At 47.9% G+C, this 18,855-nt stretch overlaps 1 protein-coding gene across 10 annotated transcripts in view; it reads right to left on the bottom strand.

Annotated features, from left to right (window-relative positions):
- Nucleotides 1–18,855, bottom strand: part of ZFAT (zinc finger and AT-hook domain containing) — a 213,264-nt gene that overhangs the window by 111,448 nt on the left and 82,961 nt on the right. For all 10 annotated transcript variants that reach the window (XM_064587846.1, XM_064587837.1, XM_064587839.1 and 7 more), the window contains 2 exons: nucleotides 14,509–15,959; nucleotides 13,501–13,733 (listed from right to left, as the gene is read on the bottom strand). In XM_064587846.1, coding sequence (XP_064443916.1) covers nucleotides 13,501–13,733; nucleotides 14,509–15,959 — 1,684 coding nt within the window. The remainder of the gene's footprint in view (nucleotides 1–13,500; nucleotides 13,734–14,508; nucleotides 15,960–18,855) is intronic.

The raw sequence follows: 18,855 nt of genomic DNA, 5'->3' as shown, positions 1-18,855 counted from the left end.
TTCTAGGGCAGGTGCCTTGGCCCCCAAAGCAACTGGGCAGTTCTCAAGTCTGAAACTAGCAGTGAGTGGAGAATATCAAGCCTGCCCCCGGCCACCACGTGTATTAACTACCAGGTAAGTACTACTCCTATAAAATATGTGAGTCAAGTTTAAAAAAATAGGGTGGGAGATTCAACTCTGAACAATCTCTCATGAATAAAAGCATGGTGATGGTGTCCGCTGTCCTCCGTGGACTCACTCATTCCTCAGACCTTCCAAAGGTCCCTGTTACGTGCCAGGCATTGCACTGAGAACAGAAGTATGAGACACTGGCCCTGCCTCCAGGGGCCCATGAGCTAGTGAGCGCTGCCACCACACAGAGGCAGAAAAGGTGACACTGAAACTGTGACTGATTTGAACTAGAAAAAAAGCCTGCCCCCTCCCCGCCCCGCCACAAAAAAAAAAAAAAAAAACCCAAACATGTTCCATTTGGGATTTCGACTCAAGGACCCCGCCGTCCATTGAAAGCAGTTGTTTTGCCAAGCGAGCCCCTTCAATCCTAGACCCCCGCCTTGCTCACAGAAAGCTGCATTTTAGACGCAGGAAGCTCTGGGAGCCCGAGGTCTCTAGCACTGTGGATACACGCCCAGACAGGGCCACACAGAAACAAACTGGTCTGTGACCACGGAGCAAAAAAAAAAAAAAAAAAAGAAAAAGATGAATCCATTGATTTCCAGAAAGATATTGGAGGTAGCTCCCTTTACTTTCTCTGTGCTTGGCTGGCAACATGTTACTTTACTTCCAGCAAGTATGAGTAAGATGTTTTAAATGTGTGTACCCTTGTGGCCAAAAACAGAGCACACATTTTTCAAAGGCAGGGACCAAGAGCTAATCTAAAACGTGTGTTGAAAGACCATCCCGCCCTGGACAGACGGATGCTCCTCTGCGCCCGGCCACTACCACTCCGCCCCCCCCCCCCCCCCGCCCACTACTAAGAAGAAGGACGAGCTGGCTCAGACCAGCCACTCCCCTGTGCACCTGGACCTGTGGGGAGTCCCTCACAAACACCATCTCACTAAATTCCCACAACAACCCAGAGGCGCTTCACAGACCAGGTTATCAGAGAAGTTAGGAAGTGAAGCCACACCCTATAGGTGGTCAAGTTAGCAGGTGACACCAAAACGTGCCCTGTCCCCAGGGCGGGCGTGTGACTGCTACACGTGCCCTCAGATCAGATGGTCTTCTTAGAAGGAGCGCAAGCTGGAGATGAAAAGACTGACATAATGTGAGCATCCACCATATGCTCCATTTCCTACCATTTCAAATATATCTATCAGGAGGGACCTAAGGGGCAGATTCCCAGGTCCCCCTCAAATTACAGTGGAGGCATGAGCCCAGCAACCTCTCACCCCCATGCGATTCTGATTCAGGAAGTCATGAATTACATCAGCTGGGTCAGTAACATAAACTTATTTAGAGGGACCCACAGGAGGTCACCCATTTAATACTGCCATCTGGAACACACAAGCACACACACTGATATATAAACATATTGAAACATGGAAAACGGGGGCACCTGGGTGGCTCAGTCAGTTAAGCATCTGACTCTTGGTTTCGGCTCGGGTCATGATCTCAGGGTCATGAGATCGAGCCCCGTATTGGGCTCTGTGCAGAGTGTGGAGTTTGCTTGAGATTCTCTCTCTCCCCCCTCTGCCTCTGCCTCTCCCCCCACCAAGCCCACGCCCATGCTCTCTCTCTCTCTCTCTAAAACAAGTAAATCTTGAAACATGGGAACAAAGGTCTCAGAAAACAACACTTAACCTCGGGTAGAGATGCCTAATGCTATTCTATGGCATTTCATTTTTTTTTTTTTTAATTTTTTTATTCTTATGTTAATCCCCTTACATTACAACATTAGTTTTAGATGAAGTGTTCCATGATTCATTGTTTGTGCACAACACCCAGTGCTCCATGCAGAATGTGCCCTCCTAAATACCCACCACCAGGCTAACCCATCCTCCCACCCCCCTCCCCTCTAGAACCCTGTTTGTTTTTCAGAGTCCATCGTCTCTCATGGTTCGTCTACCCCTCCGATTTCCCCCGCTTCATTCTTCCCCTCCTGCTACCTTCTTCTTCTTCTTCTTCTTTTTTTTTTTTCTTAACATATATTGCATTATTTGTTTCAGAGGTACAGATCTGAGATTCAACAGTCTTGCACAATTCACAGCGCTTACCAGAGCACATACACTCCCCAGTGTCTATCACCCAGTCACCCCATCCCTCCCACCCCACCCCCCACTCCAACAACACTCAGTTTGTTTCCTGCGATTAAGAATTCCTCATATCAGTGAGATCATATGATACATGTCTTTCTCTGTTTGACTTATTTCACTCAACATAATACCCTCCAGTTCCATCCACGTTGTTGCAAATGGCAATATCTCATTCCTTTTGATGGCTGCATAATATTCCATTGTATATATATACCACATCTTCTTTATCCATTCATCTGTCGATGGACATCTTGGCTCTTTCCACAGTTTGGCTATTGTGGACATTGCTGCTATAAACATCGGGGTGCACGTACCCCTTCGGATCCCTACTTTTGTATCTTTGGGGTAAATACCCAGTAGTGCAATTGCTGGATCATATGGTAGCTCTATTTTCAACTTTTTGAGGAACCTCCATACAGTTTTCCAGAGTGGCTGCACCAGTTTGCATTCCCACCAACAGTGTAGGAGGGTTCCCCTTTCTCCGCATCCCCGCCAACATCTGTCGTTTCCTGACTTGTTAATTTTAGCCATTCTGACTGGTGTGAGGTGATACCTCATTGAGGTTTTGATTTGGATTTCCCTGATGCCGAGCGATATTGAGCACTTTTTCATGTGTCTGTTGGCCATTTGGATGTCTTCTTTGGAAAAATGTCTGTTCATGTCTTCTGCCCATTTCTTAATTGGATTCTTTGTTCTTTGGGTGTTGAGTTTGATGAGTTCTTTATAGATTTTGGATACTAGCCCTTTATCTGATATGTCATTTGCAAATATCTTCTCCCATTCTGTCGGTTGTCTTTTGGTTTTCTTAACTGTTTCCTTTGCTTTGCAAAAGCTTTTTATCTTGATGAAGTCCCAATAGTTCATTTTTGCCCTTGCTTCCCTTGCCTTTGGCGATGTTTCTAGGAAGAAGTTGCTTCGGCTGAGGTCAAAGAGGTTGTTGCCTGTGTTCTCCTTTAGGATTTTGATGGACTCCTGTCTCACATTGAGGTCTTTCAGCCATTTGGAGTCTATTTTTGTGTGTGGTGTAAGGAAGTGGTCCAGTTTCATTCTTCTGCATGTGTCTATCCAATTTTCCCAACACCATTTGTTGAAGAGACTGTCTTTGTTCCATTGGACATTCTTTCCTGCTTTGTCGAAGATTAGTTGACCATAGAGTTGAGGGTCCATTTCTGGGCTCTCTATTCTGTTCCATTGATCTATGTGTCTGTTTTTGTGCCAGTACCATGCTGTCTTGATGATGACAGCTTTGTAATAGAGCTTGAAGTCCGGAATTGTGATGCCACCGGCTTTGCTTTTCTTTTTCAATATTCCTCTGGCTATGCGGGGTCTTTTCTGGTTCCATACAAATTTTAGGATTATTTGTTCCATTTCTTTGAAAAAAGTGGATGGTATTTTGATGGGGATTGCATTGAATGTGTAGATTGCTCTAGGTAGCATTGACATCTTCACAATATTTGTTCTTCCAATCCATGAGCATGGAACGTTTTTCCATTTCTTTGTGTCTTCCGCAATTTCTTTCATGAGTATTTTATAGTTTTCTGAGTAAAGATCCTTTGTCTCTTTGGTTAGATTTATTCCTAGGTATCTTATGGTTTTGGGTGCAATTGTAAATGGGATCGACTCCTTAATTTCTCTTTCTTCTGTCTTGTTGTTGGTGTATAGGAATGCCACTGACTTCTGTGCATTGATTTTATATCCTGCCACTTTACTGAATTCCTGTATGAGTTCTAGCAGTTTTGGGGTGGAGTCTTTTGGGTTTTCCACATAAAGTATCATATCATCTGCAAAGAGTGAGAGTTTGACTTCTTCTTTGCCAATTTGGATGCCTTTGATTTCTTTTTGTTGTCTGATTGCTGTGGCTAGGACTTCCAATACTATGTTGAATAGCAGTGGTGATAGTGGACATCCCTGCCGCGTTCCTGACCTTAGGGGGAAAGCTCTCAGTTTTTCCCCATTGAGAATAATATTTGCTGTAGGTTTTTCATAGATGGCTTTTATGATATTGAGGTATGTACCCTCTATCCCTATACTCTGAAGAGTTTTGATCAAGAAAGGATGCTGTACTTTGTCAAAAGCTTTTTCTGCATCTATTGAGAGGATCATATGATTCTTGTTCTTTCCTTTGTTAATGTACTGTATCACATTGATTGATTTGCGGATGTTGAACCAACCTTGCAGCCCAGGGATAAATCCCACTTGGTCATGGTGAATAATCCTTTTAATGTACTGTTGGATCCTATTGGCTAGTATTTTGGTGAGAATTTTTGCATCCATGTTCATCAGGGATATTGGTCTGTAATTCTCCTTTTTGATGGGGTCTTTGTCTGGTTTGGGGATCAAGGTAATGCTGGCCTCATAAAATGAGTTTGGAAGTTTTCCTTCCATTTCGATTTTTTGGAACAGTTTCAGAAGAATAGGTATTAATTCTTCTTGAAATGTTTGGTAGAATTCCCCTGGGAAGCCATCTGGCCCTGGGCTTTTGTTTTTTGGGAGATTTTTGATGACTGCTTCAATTTCCTTAGTGGTTCTAGGTCTGTTCAGGTTTTCTATTTCATCCTGGTTCAGTTTTGGTAGTTGATACATCTCTAGGAATGCCTCCATCTCTTCCAGGTTATCTAATTTGCTGGCATAGAGTTGCTCATAATATGTTCTTATAATTGTTTGTATTTCTTTGGTGTTGGTTGTGATCTCTCCTCTTTCATTCATGATTTTGTTGATTTGGGTCATTTCTCTTCTCTTTTTGATCAGTCTGGCCAGGGGTTTATCAATCTTGTTAATTCTTTCAGAGAACCAGCTCCTAGTTTCGTTGATCTGTTCTACTGTTCTTTTAGTTTCTATTTCATTGATTTCTGCTCTGATCTTTATAATTTCTCTTCTCCTGCTGGGTTTAGGCTTTATTTGCTGTTCTTTCTCCAGCTCCTTTAGGTGTAGGGTTAGGTTGTGTACTTGAGACCTTTCTTGTTTCTTGAGAAAGGCTTGTATTGCTATATACTTTCCTCTTAGGACTGCCTTTGCTGCATCCCAAAGATTTTGAACAGTTGTGTTTTCATTTTCATTGGTTTCCATGTATTTTTTTAATTCTTCTTTAATTTCCTGGTTGACCCATTCATTCTTCAGTAGGATGCTCTTTAGCCTCCATGTATTTGAGTTCTTTCCGACTTTCCTCTTGGGATTGAGTTCTAGTTTCAAAGCATTGTGGTCTGAAAATAGGCAGGGAATGATCCCAATCTTTTGGTACCGGTTGAGACCTGATTTATGACCTAGGATGTGATCGATTCTGGAGAATGTTCCATGGGCACTAGAGAAGAATGTGTATTCCGTTGCTTTGGGGTGGAATGTTCTGAATATGTCTGTGAAGTCCATTTGGTCCAGTGTGTCATTTAAAGTCTTTATTTCCTTGTTGATCTTTTGCTTAGATGATCTGTCCATTTCAGTGAGGGGGATGTTAAAGTCCCCCACTATTATTGTATTGTTGTTGATGTGTTTCTTTGCTTTTGTTATTAATTGCCTTATATAATTGGCTGCTCCCATGTTAGGGGCATAGATATTTACAATTGTTAGATCTTCTTGTTGGATAGATCCTTTAAGTATGATATAGTGTCCTTCCTCATCTCTTATTACAGTCTTTGGTTTAAAATCTAATTTGTCTGATATAAGGATTGCCACCCCAGCTTTCTTTTGGTGTCCATTAGCATGGTAAATGGTTTTCCACCCCCTCACTTTCAATCTGGGGGTGTCTTTGGGTCTAAAATGAGTCTCTTGCAGACAGCATATCGATGGATCTTGTTTTTTAATCCAGTCTGTTAGCCTGTGTCTTTTGATTGGGGCATTTAGCCCATTTACATTCAAGGTAACTATTGAAAGATAGGAATTTAGTGCCTTTGTATTGCCTGTAAGGTGACTGTTACCGTATATTGTCTGTGTTCCTTTCTGGTCTATGTTGCTTTTAGGCTCTCTCTTTGCTTAGAGGACCCCTTTCAAGATTTCCTGTAGGGCTGGTTTTGTGTTTGCAAATTCCTTTAGTTTTTGTTTGTCCTGGAAGCTTTTTATCTCTCCTTCAATTTTCAATGACAGCCTAGCTGGATAGAGTATTCTTGGCTGCATATTTTTCTCATTTAGTGCTCTGAATATATCCTGCCAGTCCTTTCTGGCCTGCCAGGTCTCTGTGGATAGGTCTGTTGCCAATCTAATGTTTCTACCCTTGTAGGTTACATATCTCTTCTCCCGAGCTGCTTTCAGGATTTTCTCTTTGTCCCTGAGACTCGTAAGTTTTACTATTAGATGTCGGGGAGTTGACCTATTTTTATTGATTTTGAGAGGGGTTCTCTGTGCTTCCTGGATTTTCATGCCTGTTTCTTTCCCCAAATTAGGGAAGTTCTCTGCTATAATTTGCTCCATTATACCTTCTGCCCCTCTCTCTCTTTCTTCTTCTTCTGGGATCCCAATTATTCTAATGTTGTTTCGTCTTATGGTATCGCTTATCTCTCGAATTCTGCCCTCATGATCCAGTAGTTGTTTATCTCTCTTTTTCTCAGCTTCTTTATTTTCCAGCATTTCATCTTCTATATTACTGATTCTCTCTTCTGCCTCATTTATTCTAGCAGTTAGCGCCCCCAATTTTGATTGCACCTCATTAATAGCCTTTTTGATTTCTACTTGGTTGGATTTTAGCTCTTTTACTTCTCCAGAAAGAGTTTCTCTAATAACTTCCATATTTTTTTCAAGCCCAGCTAGTATCTTTAAAGTGATGATTCTGAACTCTAGATCTGACATCGTACTAATGTCCGTATTGAGTAGGTCCCTGGCAGTCGGTACTGCCTCTTGTTCTTTTTGTTGAGGTGATTTTTTCCGTCTCGTCATTTTGTGCAGAGGAGAATAGATTAATGAGAGAACAAAATGCTAGCAGAGTAACCACGTCCCCAGAAAATATACTCTAAACAAATCAGAAAAGACCCGAAGCAGTGGGATAAGAAGGGGAAAGAGAGAAAAAAGAAAAAGAAAAAGATAAAGATAAAAACAAAAACAAACAAAACAAAACAACAACAACAAAAGAAAAACCAGAATGTGATCAAATATGATCTATATGGTATATAGATCAGTGCCACACACTAGATTTGGGGTGTGTTTTGGTCTTTTAGAAGAAAGTGTCTCCCAAAATTTTAAAGAAAGAAAAAGATATATGTACAAAAATAAGGGTTGATATGATGAAGGGATAGAAAATGACTGTAAAAATGGAAATTATAAAAAATTTTATAAAAGGAATTGATAAGAAGTTGTTTGAAAAAGAAAGAAGAAGATTTAAAAAAAGAAAAAAGAAAAAGAAAAAAAAAGGGAGAGGATGTGATCAGGCAGGGGAATAGAAAACACCATATACTAGAGATTTAGGGTATATTTTAATCTGTTAGAAGAAACTATCTCAAAATTTTAAAGAGAGAACTTATATATATAAGCCAAAAATATGGGTAACCACTATGAAGGGATAGAATATGACTCTAAAAATGAAAAATAAAAATGTTTTTTTTTTTAAAAAAAGGGATTGATAAGATGTTGTTTGAAAAAGGGAAAAAGAAAAATTCAAAAAGAAATAAAAAGACAAAAAGACAGTTAAAAAAAAAAATTAACTTTAAAAGACTAAGGAATCATGGTAAAAAAGCCGTGAATTCTATGTGCAGTATTCCCCTAGCGCTGGAGTTCTGCCGTTCTCATTGATGGGTAAACTTGGTCTTGGCTGGCTGTTCTCGCTGATCTTCTGGGGAGGGGCCTGTTGCCGTGGTTTCCAAATGTCTCTGCCGGAGGCGGAATTGCCCCGCCCTTGCCCCCTCCCGGCTGAGTCAGCTGCTCGGGTTTGCTCTCCGGGGCTTTTGTTCCCTGCGAGCTTTCCGTACAGCTTTGGAGGCGGAGCGTGAAAATGGCGGCCTCCCAATCTCCGGCCCGGAGGAGCCGAGAACTCGGGCCTGCTCCTCAGTGAGCCCCCAGAGAAAAGCCGTCAGTCACTCCCGTCTCCCCGGTCTCCGGCTGCACTCCGTGCTCACCCGGCCTGCAACCGCGCGCCTCTATCTCCGGCACCCGACCCCGGATGGAGTCTCCAAACCCAGCAGATCCCTGCGGTGCCCTCCCGCGCGGCTCCTCCCGGGGGAGGAAGGTGAGTCTCCCCGGATCTGCCGCTTGTTGGGTCCCTGCTGGAGGAGCAGGGGCCCGACTGTGCCGTGGATCACGGTCTATGGCCACCCCGAGCTGAGAGCCCGCGCCTGGGCTCCGCCTCTGCAGCCGGCTTCCCCGCTCTGATCCCTGGGAGCTCTGCCGCACTCGGGCACCCCCGGTCTTTCTGTGACCCCGAGGGTCCTGAGACCACACTGTCCCGGAGGGTTCCACCCCCCGCTTAGCCACCAGAGTGATGTCCCTCGGCGGAGCAGACTTTTAAAAGTTCCGATTTTGTGCTCCACGGCTCTATCACTTGCCAGAAGCGGCCGACGGAGGCCCCTCCCCCGCCGTCTATCCTCCCGAATATCGCCTCGGATTCACTTCTCCACACGTCCTACCTTCCAGAAAGTGGTCGCTTTTCTGTTCAGAAAGTTGTTGCTCTTCTTTTCTTTGATCTCCTGTTGGGTTTGTAGGTGTTCAGAATGGTTTGAGCCCTATCCAGCTGAATTCCTGAGAGGAGACGAAATCCAGGTCTCCTACTCCTCCGCCATCTTGCCTATGGCATTTCATTTTTTAAGAGATACTTACTAGTTGTGACCCACTAAACTGTTCCACAACTAAACTGTTTCATGGCCCAGTACCTGTGGACTGCAAAAACTGATCTGGGTGTTCCACACATTTTCTAATTTACATGCCATGACCTTGACAGGCCAGAGATGGTACCTAATTTTCATGTTACAAATGAGAAAGCGGAGGCTCAGCAAATGTCCAAGATCACAGAGGTGGACATGGGGTCTGAGCTACAGCCCACCAGAGCCCAAAGCCCCTGGCATTAGAGACATCCTTTGAGTCTCCCCTGCACAAACTCTGCACAGTGCTGTAAAAAGGGGGCTTGCTCCGGCAACATCATTAACTACCACCCTTGGCTGGCTCTCCACATTTCCTTGATGCTAATATAGCCCTGACTATACGTCACACCACCTAGTTCTTCAGGAAAGAGAGGATGTGGTGGGAGAGCCCATACTGAATGTACTCACGCCTTCTGATCATTGAGTGCATCATTAGCAAAGACATGGTTAAGAGTCACAGAAATAGGAAACTCAGCCAAATTATCCCAGGGTCCTATTGCAACTAGAATGGACCTGGATGGAGGCCCATTTGGGGTGGCGCAGGGGTTCAATTTAAAATCTCCTTAATTTTGCACTGCATGGGAATCAGTTGGATCAAATGCCAAAGTCCAGCCAGACTTTTAACACACCTGGCCTGTCTCTCCGGGGCACAACCAAGCCCCAGGCTGATGTGAGGTCACAACAGCACCACTCTCCCAAGCCAGGTAGACCCTTCCCTGACCAGAGTCCTCTGTTCAGCACCTTTACATCATGAAGCTCATTCGTGTTACCCTCACCACAACTCTAAGAAAGCAGGGTATAGGGGCGCCTGGGTGGCTCAGTTGTTGGGCGGCTGCCTTCAGCTCAGGTCATGATCCTGGGAGTCCTGGGATCGAGCCCCGCATCGGGCTCCCTGCTCGGCGGGAGGCCTGCTTCTCCCTCTCCCACTCCCCCTGCTTGTGTTCCTGTTCTCGCTGTCTCTGTCAAATAAATAAATGGAATCTTTAAAAAAAAAAAAAAAGAAAGCAGGATATATACTCACTCTGCCATTATTTATAAATTGCATGATCCCCTTTATACAAAATCTCCAGCCAGGCCAATCCATGGAACTAGAAAGCAGATGAGCAGCTGCCTAGGGCTTGGGGAAGGGGAAAGTAAGCAATGCTAGCTAGCAGAAGATCTCCCCACCAGGTCAACATTTCCCTGGTAACTTCAGCTTCATTCCAGAAATAATTTACAGGCTCAAAAGACAAATGTTGTCTAAACTCCAAATACTAGAACCTGTTTTCATAAATGATGCCATCTAACTACGTTGGCAAATGAGTCTGCTTGCTTCATGGAAACGTTTTCAATATCCTGGTATAAACAGAAAGGCTTCCCCTCGGTGTGTGCTGCCTACTCTGCTGGGAGCTCCCCCCTTGCCACTCCCTGGGCCAAATCCTACTCATCAAGCTCAGAACCCCTCCTCCAGGCAGCCCTCCTTTACCTTGACCTTGACCTCTCCAGGGCAGTGTGGGAGGGGAAGGGCACTTTGTGTTGGCCTCACTTAGCGTCCCTCATTGCTATGCTGTCCTCTTATTTAGCGCCCCCCGCTCCCTGAAACAGAGCATCTTGAAGGCAGACGGGGGTCGTACTCATGTCTGAAATCCCAATGCCTGGCTCGCAGAGGATGGCGCCTCTAGCCTGCGTCAGCGAGCTTCAGGGCACCAGGAGCACATTCACCTTTAAAAGTGCCTCAAATGGAAGAACTGCAAACATCAGGGAGGAGAATCACACTTTAACAACTTCTAAGAAAATGTGAGTGTTGATGAGAATCAGGATAATGCCCTGTGTTTACAAAATCAACAGAGTCATGCTCCCTTATTCCCGCTCTTCTCTCGCGGAACTCTCAGGGACGTTCCGTTATCATAGCACAAGATACAGCACAGAAAGTATCCATGCAGCCCCTGCTCTCATGGGACAAAATCGACCTCCAGCACGTTCCTTCCAACGGTGTGCAAGTCTCCAAGAGACCTGCCAGAGGGGCGTGGCTGACATTCACGACCATCTGCCCTGACCAACGTGTGACCGGGCGTGAGCTACCAAATGACTGTGCAGAAGGCTCCTGATCTGCCCTGCGGAGGAAACACTCCCACCTCCTGGAGGTGGCATGAGAATTATGAAAGGGGGGCCCGGACCACAGGATGAGAACCGACACCGTCACTCCCCTTTCCCCTACACGCCTTCTCAAGTGTCAACACTGCAGACACAGCTTCTCTGAAGGAAGATTCACAACCAAAGAAAGTTGAAAAGAGAAGCTTCTTGAAATGCCGGTTTATCAAGGGGGCCTGGGTGGCTCAGTCTTTAAGCATCTGCCTTCGGCTCAAGTCATGGTCCCAGGGTCCTGGGATCGAGCCCCGCATTGGGCTCCCTGCTCGGTGGGAAGCCTGCTTCTCCCTCTCCCACTCCCCCTGCTTGTGTTCCCTCTCTCGCTGTGTCTCTCTCTGTCAAATAAATAAATAAAACCTTTAAAAAAATAAAATTAAATAAATAAATAAATAAATAAATGCTGGTTTATCAAGATAAATGAAACCATATGAAATCGGGGCTTAAGATCTTAGGACGTGTCCCCGACAGGCCCTGCTGACCATGAGGACCAGGGATGTGGCCAGGAGGCTGAGCACTAGCATCCAGAGGCAAGAAAATGCCTGGGCTGGACCTGAGTCCCTCTGACACACGCTGACAGACAAGGGAAAAACAGTCCCACACACTGAAGGGCTCTTACAACTTCCTCTTCTGTGTCAGCCTTCAGCCTCTGTTTCAAAGTCTCTCGATGCAGAGCAACAAGTCCCCAAATGATAAGTAGAATAAATACTAGCAATTCTAATAGTGACATATGGTGCTTACTCGATTTCAGGCTTCCTTCTGAGACATTTACGTATATTCTCTCACCTCACCCTCCTAAGGATCGGTAACCTGGGGCACAGGGCAATTACATGACTCATCTTGAAGTCAGATGCATGCCAATTGGGGAAGCCAGAGCTAAAACCCACAGTCTGGTTCCTGGTCTTAACTGCTACACCCCAAGGCTGCCCCCAGCACCCTGTCCCCATGTTGGCCGCCCTCCCACTTGACTTCATATGCGTTTCTAGCAAAGTTATCATAATGATTTCTGCCACCCCAGTGTCCCCCGCCCTGAGACAGTACTGGACACACGACCAATCTAACAGCAATTCTGTAAGGAAACAGGAAGAGCCTGCCTCCGTGTCCTACTCAGAAAGAGAGAGAAACAGGCGCTAAGAGGTCCCAGGTGATAGGCAGTAGCAGGCACAGGGTTGACAACACAATCACTGAGCTAGGTTCTTGCCAGAACATTCCACCTTATCCTCCCAGGAACCCGGGAGAGCTATATGCAGAAATAAACATACACTGTGTCTGCAAGCATGTATCAAACGTGTGTATGCAAATGTGTGTACATGTGTGTATAATACGCATATATGTAAATATATACGTGCATATATATGTAGATATACACGTATGTGTAGAATATGAATATATACTTTTTAATAAATACTACATACAGAAGGCTGCCAAGTCTCAGAAAGGACAAGTGATTTGCCCCAACAGCCACAGTCCATATGAGTGCTGGAGACAGCATCGGCAGGCATCTAACACCGAAGCACGGGCCCTGACCCACCCCACTGCTCCTACAACACCCCGACTTCACCCGGAGTGACAAAGCGCCACAGTGTGAATGATTTCCACGCCAGAACACAGTGGAAGCACACCAAGTTTCCGAAGCCTCCTTCTGCGCTGTCTGTGGTATAAAAAGGAATGCCATTAAAGCAGAACCACACCTGGGGCCGGGGGGGGGGGGACCTCCTTTATAACCTGCAGAAGGCTCAAATCACGCTCGGGTGTCAGCCCCTTGAGTGACGTGAGAATTTGCAAAAATAAACAGTCATTCATTATGTTACATCATCTTCCACCAAAGAGTTAAACAAGTTTTACCGTTATGAATATTAACAGCCCCTTGGATTAAATTATCGTTTTTTTTTTTTTAAATAAGAATGCTTCACAATCTCTCGCAAAGAGTTGACAACCAACCCCACAAGAGGACGGCAGTGGTCATCACTGTTTCGCGTGTTCTCCCCATGAACCCAACACTGCCTACTGCTTCCCAGGCACTATCGAACTGAGTTCTTATTACTAGTACCTCTGTTATTAATAACTCTTTATAACGTAGTTTAACAAATCCTTGCTTTATTTCTACTCTGCAGATCTTCGATAGTTTTTCTCTAATGCTGAAAAATCTGCAGAGAGAGGGAATTTGTTCAACTGAATCATCCTGCGACATCTGAGACTCTCCCTGCTAAAGGAATCCTGGGGTGAAGCATTCTGGGAAGCGAGGAGCCTGCTTGCATGCTGGGCCCCAGGAAGCAGGATGGCGCCACACGCACCAAGGCTAGAAAGCGGGGAGCACCCGGGGTGGATGGCGCAGCCGCGGGCTTGCTACTTACCAGCTCCGTGTGAACTTTCAGATGCGCCTGCAGCTTGTATTTATCTGGAGTGTTGTAGTCACAGCCGTCGGTGGGGCACTTCAGCAAGATGTTACTATGTTTCTGAACGACATGGCGCTTAAGGCAGTTTTTGGTGATGGAGGAATAATGGCACTGGGAGCAATGATACAGGTGTTCCCGCGTGTGGGTGCGCACGTGCATGTCAAAGTGCACCTGGTACCAAAAAAGTTTGCCTAAAAAGACATCGTCACATGAGAACGGGGAAATTTCTTTTATACTGAATTTGATTTTCCCATTATGATTTTTTTTTTACTATTCTATTTAGCTCCCTCTCCAGCCTGTCCAGGTCACCCTTCACACCTTCCTCACTTCTGTCTGCAAATTACTGCTCAGGCAGGAGGTTGTAGACCTTAAGGTGCTGCTACATCTGCGTGAGGTCAGAGCTGGGAGGACGGAAACAGTGCTTGCTGAGGACCAAGGACAGCGCCGAAGAGGGCTGTGCGCGTGCGTAAGCCAGAGTCTCTACACACTACTGACACCCAGGCCAGAGCCAGGCCTCCTACGGCCAGGACCTCCAGCTCTCCGGGAGACTCAGAGACCAGGCCTGCACCGTGAGCCAGAAGGGCTCTATTCGGGGTTCCCTACAGAGAGCTGCGCTGACAAGGCCACAACTTCAGCTACACTTTACACCTGTCGTGTGCCAGGAGAACAATTCCCCTTCGTTCCCATTCTGGCAGAGGGCGTGGGGTAAACCGCTGCACACGCCGGACCACGCCGGTGAGGCTAACTGTCCAGTCCCCCTGGCTGCCTCCACAGAGACTCCACATGCTAAATGGCAGCACCTGCTGCTATCTACAGATGAAGAAGGGTAGCTCATTTAGAAGCGGTTCTTTGCAAAGAGACATGAGCTTGAATCAAATACGAGGGGACCCAAAGCAAGCTGGGGACAGGCGGGGCTGCCAGGAACGGAGCTCAACCGGCTGCTTGCCCAGCTCTGCCTCTCCTTACCACAGTATTCACACTCCAGGTCCCCGTACACCTTCCGGATCCTCTCACACAAACCGGTGTTCATCCGTCTCTTCTGTAAACCATCCAGGATCTTCATGAACGCGCTGATGCCTGCCCGGTGCTCAGAGGCAGGCGTGCAAGAGTCAGGCTGGGGCAGGGCCAGGTACCCTGCACCCGCTACCAGAGCAGGGTCTGAGGCCTCACCTGGGTTTGACCTGAGACACTTACTAGGGTCTGGTCCCTCGGGTGGGGGGGCGGCCACTTCCTGCCCCACCCCCGGGGGGCTCTCAGCACCCCGCATGTCCTGGTTTGCTTCTGCGCTTCTGGCCTCAGACAGCAGTGGTGTGACTTCTTGGCCCTGAGTCTGGGAGGAGGCTCTGTGCGGGGCATCCAAGGTCTCCTTGGGAGCAGCGTGAGCCTCGGCAGAGGAGGTATCATTCTTCAACAAAAACCGATCGGAAACCACCGAGTGCGAATGAAGTTCCGCGGAGTCCACAGCAGCTTCCAGCTCACAGGGTGGCAGGGAAGCGCTTTCGGCCTGGGGAGTGGCTAAGTGCACAGGAGAGGCAGGCTCTTCCACAGAGGCTTCTGGCTCCTTCCGTCCCTCCTCAGGCTGAGCATCTCTGGAGCAGGCCGCCTCCTTGGGCGCATTCACTCCCTGGAACACAAACTCTTCTTCTGTCAGCTGCAGCTGGCCCCCCAAGGCTTCCTGCTGGATGTCCCCGCCAGGCTCCAGGAGGCAGAAGCTCTGGTTGATGGAGCTGGTGAAGACCCCAGTCTCCTGTGCGGCCCCGTGCGCCTCGCGGATGTGGGCACGCAGCCGGATGGAGCTGACGAACTTCTTGAGGCATATGGCACAGACGTACACAAAGGGGTGCTTCCTGACGTGCAGCTCCAGCGCCTGGTACTTGGTGGCCCCGTGGCCACAGAGCTCGCAGGCAAAGGGCCACTTGTCCCCATGCACCAGCATGTGGCGGTCACGGTCCAGCTCGTTCTTGAACTTGCGCTCGCAGATGTGGCAATCGTAAAGCAGCTGCCGCTTGCCCTCCCTGGTCATGAGGCAGAGCTCCTCCAGGGCCTCCTTGACCTTCTTGTCCTGGGGGTCGTGCGCGTCTCGGATGTGCTTGATGAGGTTCTTGACGTCTGAGTACTTCTTCTTGCAGAAGCGGCAGTGCTGCTTGATCTTCTTGTGCACACGCTCGATGTGCACCTTGAGGTGGCCCTTGCTCAGGCAGGTGAAAGAGCAGTAGTCGCAGGCGAACTTCTCGCCAGTGTGCTTGCGCAGGTGCACGTTGAGGTTGGCCTTGATGGCGCTGGCGTAGCTGCATTGGGGGCATTTGTAGGGCTTCTCGTTGGTGTGGATCCTCAGGTGAGCCTGCAGCGAGTGCTTGAACTTGAAGACTTTGTTGCAGTACTCACAAGTGAAGATCTTGAGCTGGGTGGGCCCTAGCCTAGAAACAGACGACAGCACCATTACCGTGGGAGACGCTGCACCCCCCTAAGGACCTTGGATTCCTTCTTAGGAACCCAACACCAAAGGCTCACAGTCAACTAAAGGGCCCTGCGCAGGACCGCGGGGCCAAGTATGGGTCCCTGTTCTTCAGGGGCTCCCAGTGTGGGGGACACCTGGTTGCACGCCAGGGTGGCCAGTGTGGACAGGAACACGTGCGGGGACAAAGAGAAAGAGACATCTAACCTGCACTGGGCAGTTGGGCAACGCTGAAGAGGAGATGTCTGAGTTGAGGCTTGCAGAACAAGATGAGGGAGGCAAGAGGAGAGAGAGGGAAGAGGGATGCGTCATTCATAACGTATACAACGACCAGCTGTGCCCCAAAGCTGACCTGGATGTATTCCGGCTATGTGACCAGTCATCACGGAATGAGCTCTGACGGCTCCGTCAGACCAGATACGATCTGCTTGGGTCTGTTCCACAGCTGCAACAATGCACGCTTGCCCGCCCATTCAACCAGCTGTCGGGGGGAGCCCTCTGCCCTTTGCTCCCACTCATCAGTGAAAGTCCCGTCCAGGGCAAGTGAACTGGCCTATCTGACTGGGCACCTGGCCGTCGTGAGCCGAGCTCCGTGCCTGCCCTTCTGGTGACAAAGGGTCTGCCAGGGGGCGGGGGTGGGGGGTGGGGGGCAAGTGCTCTGCTAGGAGGGCCTGCATGTGCCTGGGCAGCAGCAATCAAGGACTTCGGGGGGTGGGGGGAGTGGAGGCGGTCAGGTGCCCAGGAACGGGAACCTGTGTGTTAATGTGCATCACACTATGTCCCCCGCAACTCCATCAGTAACTGAGCTGATGCTCCAGTCCCCATCGCCCTCCTCCTTCACCACAGCTAGTTCAGCACTCACACGGAGAAAAGAAGACTGCTGTTCAACTGCCATCCATTAACCTCACAAACCACTTATCAATGACTGTCATCTAAGAATACCTGCCGGTGTGTTTCAGGCACTGTGTCAGATTTTGTGCATGTGATGGAGAATAAAAGCATGGTCTGCCTCATGGATCCTTTCTCTTTCAATATGGTAATGAGTATGAGATGGTCATAACAGCTAATACTGAGTAGGTGGCACTCCAAACCCTAGTGGTACACCCATTGTGAGGATGACAAAACAGAGTCTCTGCCCCAGGTTATACAATGAGTAAGTGGTGAAGCCAGGACTGGACCTGAACCAGACTGAGCCTCTAGAGCCTGCACATTGCTCCTCGTCCTCTATAACGCCTGAAAACAGCACACCCACCACTCCGCTCCCCAGTGTGACCGCACGCACTGAGAAGGCCCCCTGTATGGGGCTTCCAGTGCCTGGAACAGCCCTGCCTCACTTCTGGAATCAGTGAATGATGGTAACCAAAGTACTGCAGCAAGCAGCAGGGACAGGAATTGGCAGATGAGCCAGACAAGTAGGTGAGGCTTCCTCTCCTCCACAGCTGCTCCCTCTGGACATATGTCCAGGTTGTCGAAGATCCTCAGAAACACTGATCATCACTAAGTGCTGTTAATCAGACACCATTAGGCTGTATCCACTGTAACTGCACAATCTGTATTTATGGAACTATCCATACAACTAGATTTGATCAACACAGGTTGCCTTGTCTTTAAATTAAAAATATTTAAATCGAAGGGGCGGAGCAAAATGGAGGAGTAGGAGACCTGGATTTCGTCTGGCCTCAGGAATTCAGCTCGGTAGGGATCAAACCATTCTGAACACCTACAAACTCAACAGGAGATCGAAGAAAAAAATAGCAACAACTCTCTGAACAGAAAAGCAAACACCTTCTGTTAGGAAGGACACGCGGAGAAGGGAATCCGAGGCGATATTCAGGAGGATAAATGGCGGGGGAGGGGGTCTCCGTCGGCCGCTTCTGGCAAGCAATAGAGCCGCGGAGCATAAAATCGGAACTTTTAGAAGTCTGCTCCACTGAGGGACGTCTCTCCAATGGCTAAGCGGAGGGTGGAACCCTCGTGGGACAGTGGGGTCTCAGGACCCTTGGGGTCACAGAAAGACCAGGGATGCCTGAGTGCAGCAGAGTTCCCAGGGATCGGAGCGGGAAGCCGGCTGCAGAGACGGAGCCGAGGAGCAGGCTCTCAGCTCGGGGTTGCCATAAACCATGATCCACAGCATAGTTGGGCCACTGCTCCTCCAGCAGGGACCCAACAAGCAGCAGATCCGGGGAGACTCACCTTCTTCCCCGGGAGGAGCGGCGCGGGAGCGCACCGCAGGGATCTGCTGGGTTTGGAGACTCCACACGGGGTCAGGTGCCAGAGACAAAAAGGCTCAGTCACAGGCTGGGTGAGCACAGAGTGCGGCCGGAGACCAGGGAGACGGGAGTGATTGACTGCTTTTCTTTGGGGGCTCACTGAGGAGCAGGGCCCCGAGTTCTTGGCTCCTCCAGGGCAGAGATTGGGAGGCCGCCATTTTCACTCTCCGCCTCCAAAGCTGTACGAAAAGCTTGCTGGGAACAAAAGCTCCCAAGAGCAAGCCCGAGCAGATTACTTAGCCCTGACCGGCAAGTGCAGGGCAATTCTGCCTCTGGCAAAGACATTTGGGAACCACGGCGACAGGCCCCTCCCCGAGAAGATCAGCAAGAACAGCCAGCCAAGACCAAGTTTACCGATCAATGAGAACGGCAGAACTCCAGCGCTAGGGGAATACTGCACACAGAATCCATGGCTTTTTTACCATGATTCTTTAGTCTTTCAAAGTTAATTTTTTTTTTAACTGTCTTTCTTTGAGTTTTTCTTTTTCCCTTTTTCAACCAAAATCTTATCAATCCCTTTTTTAAAAAACATTTTTATTTTTCATTTTAAGAGTCATATTCTATCCCTTCATAGTAATTACCCTTATT

The sequence above is a fragment of the Mirounga angustirostris genome, unplaced genomic scaffold (genome assembly GCF_029215605.1).
Source record: "Mirounga angustirostris isolate CCGP_5_RB_7025 unplaced genomic scaffold, mMirAng1.0.hap1 SCAF_4, whole genome shotgun sequence".
Classification (NCBI taxonomy): Eukaryota; Metazoa; Chordata; class Mammalia; order Carnivora; family Phocidae; genus Mirounga; species Mirounga angustirostris.
Note: the sequence above shows the minus strand (reverse complement) of the source record. Positions and strands in the feature narration are given on the sequence as shown.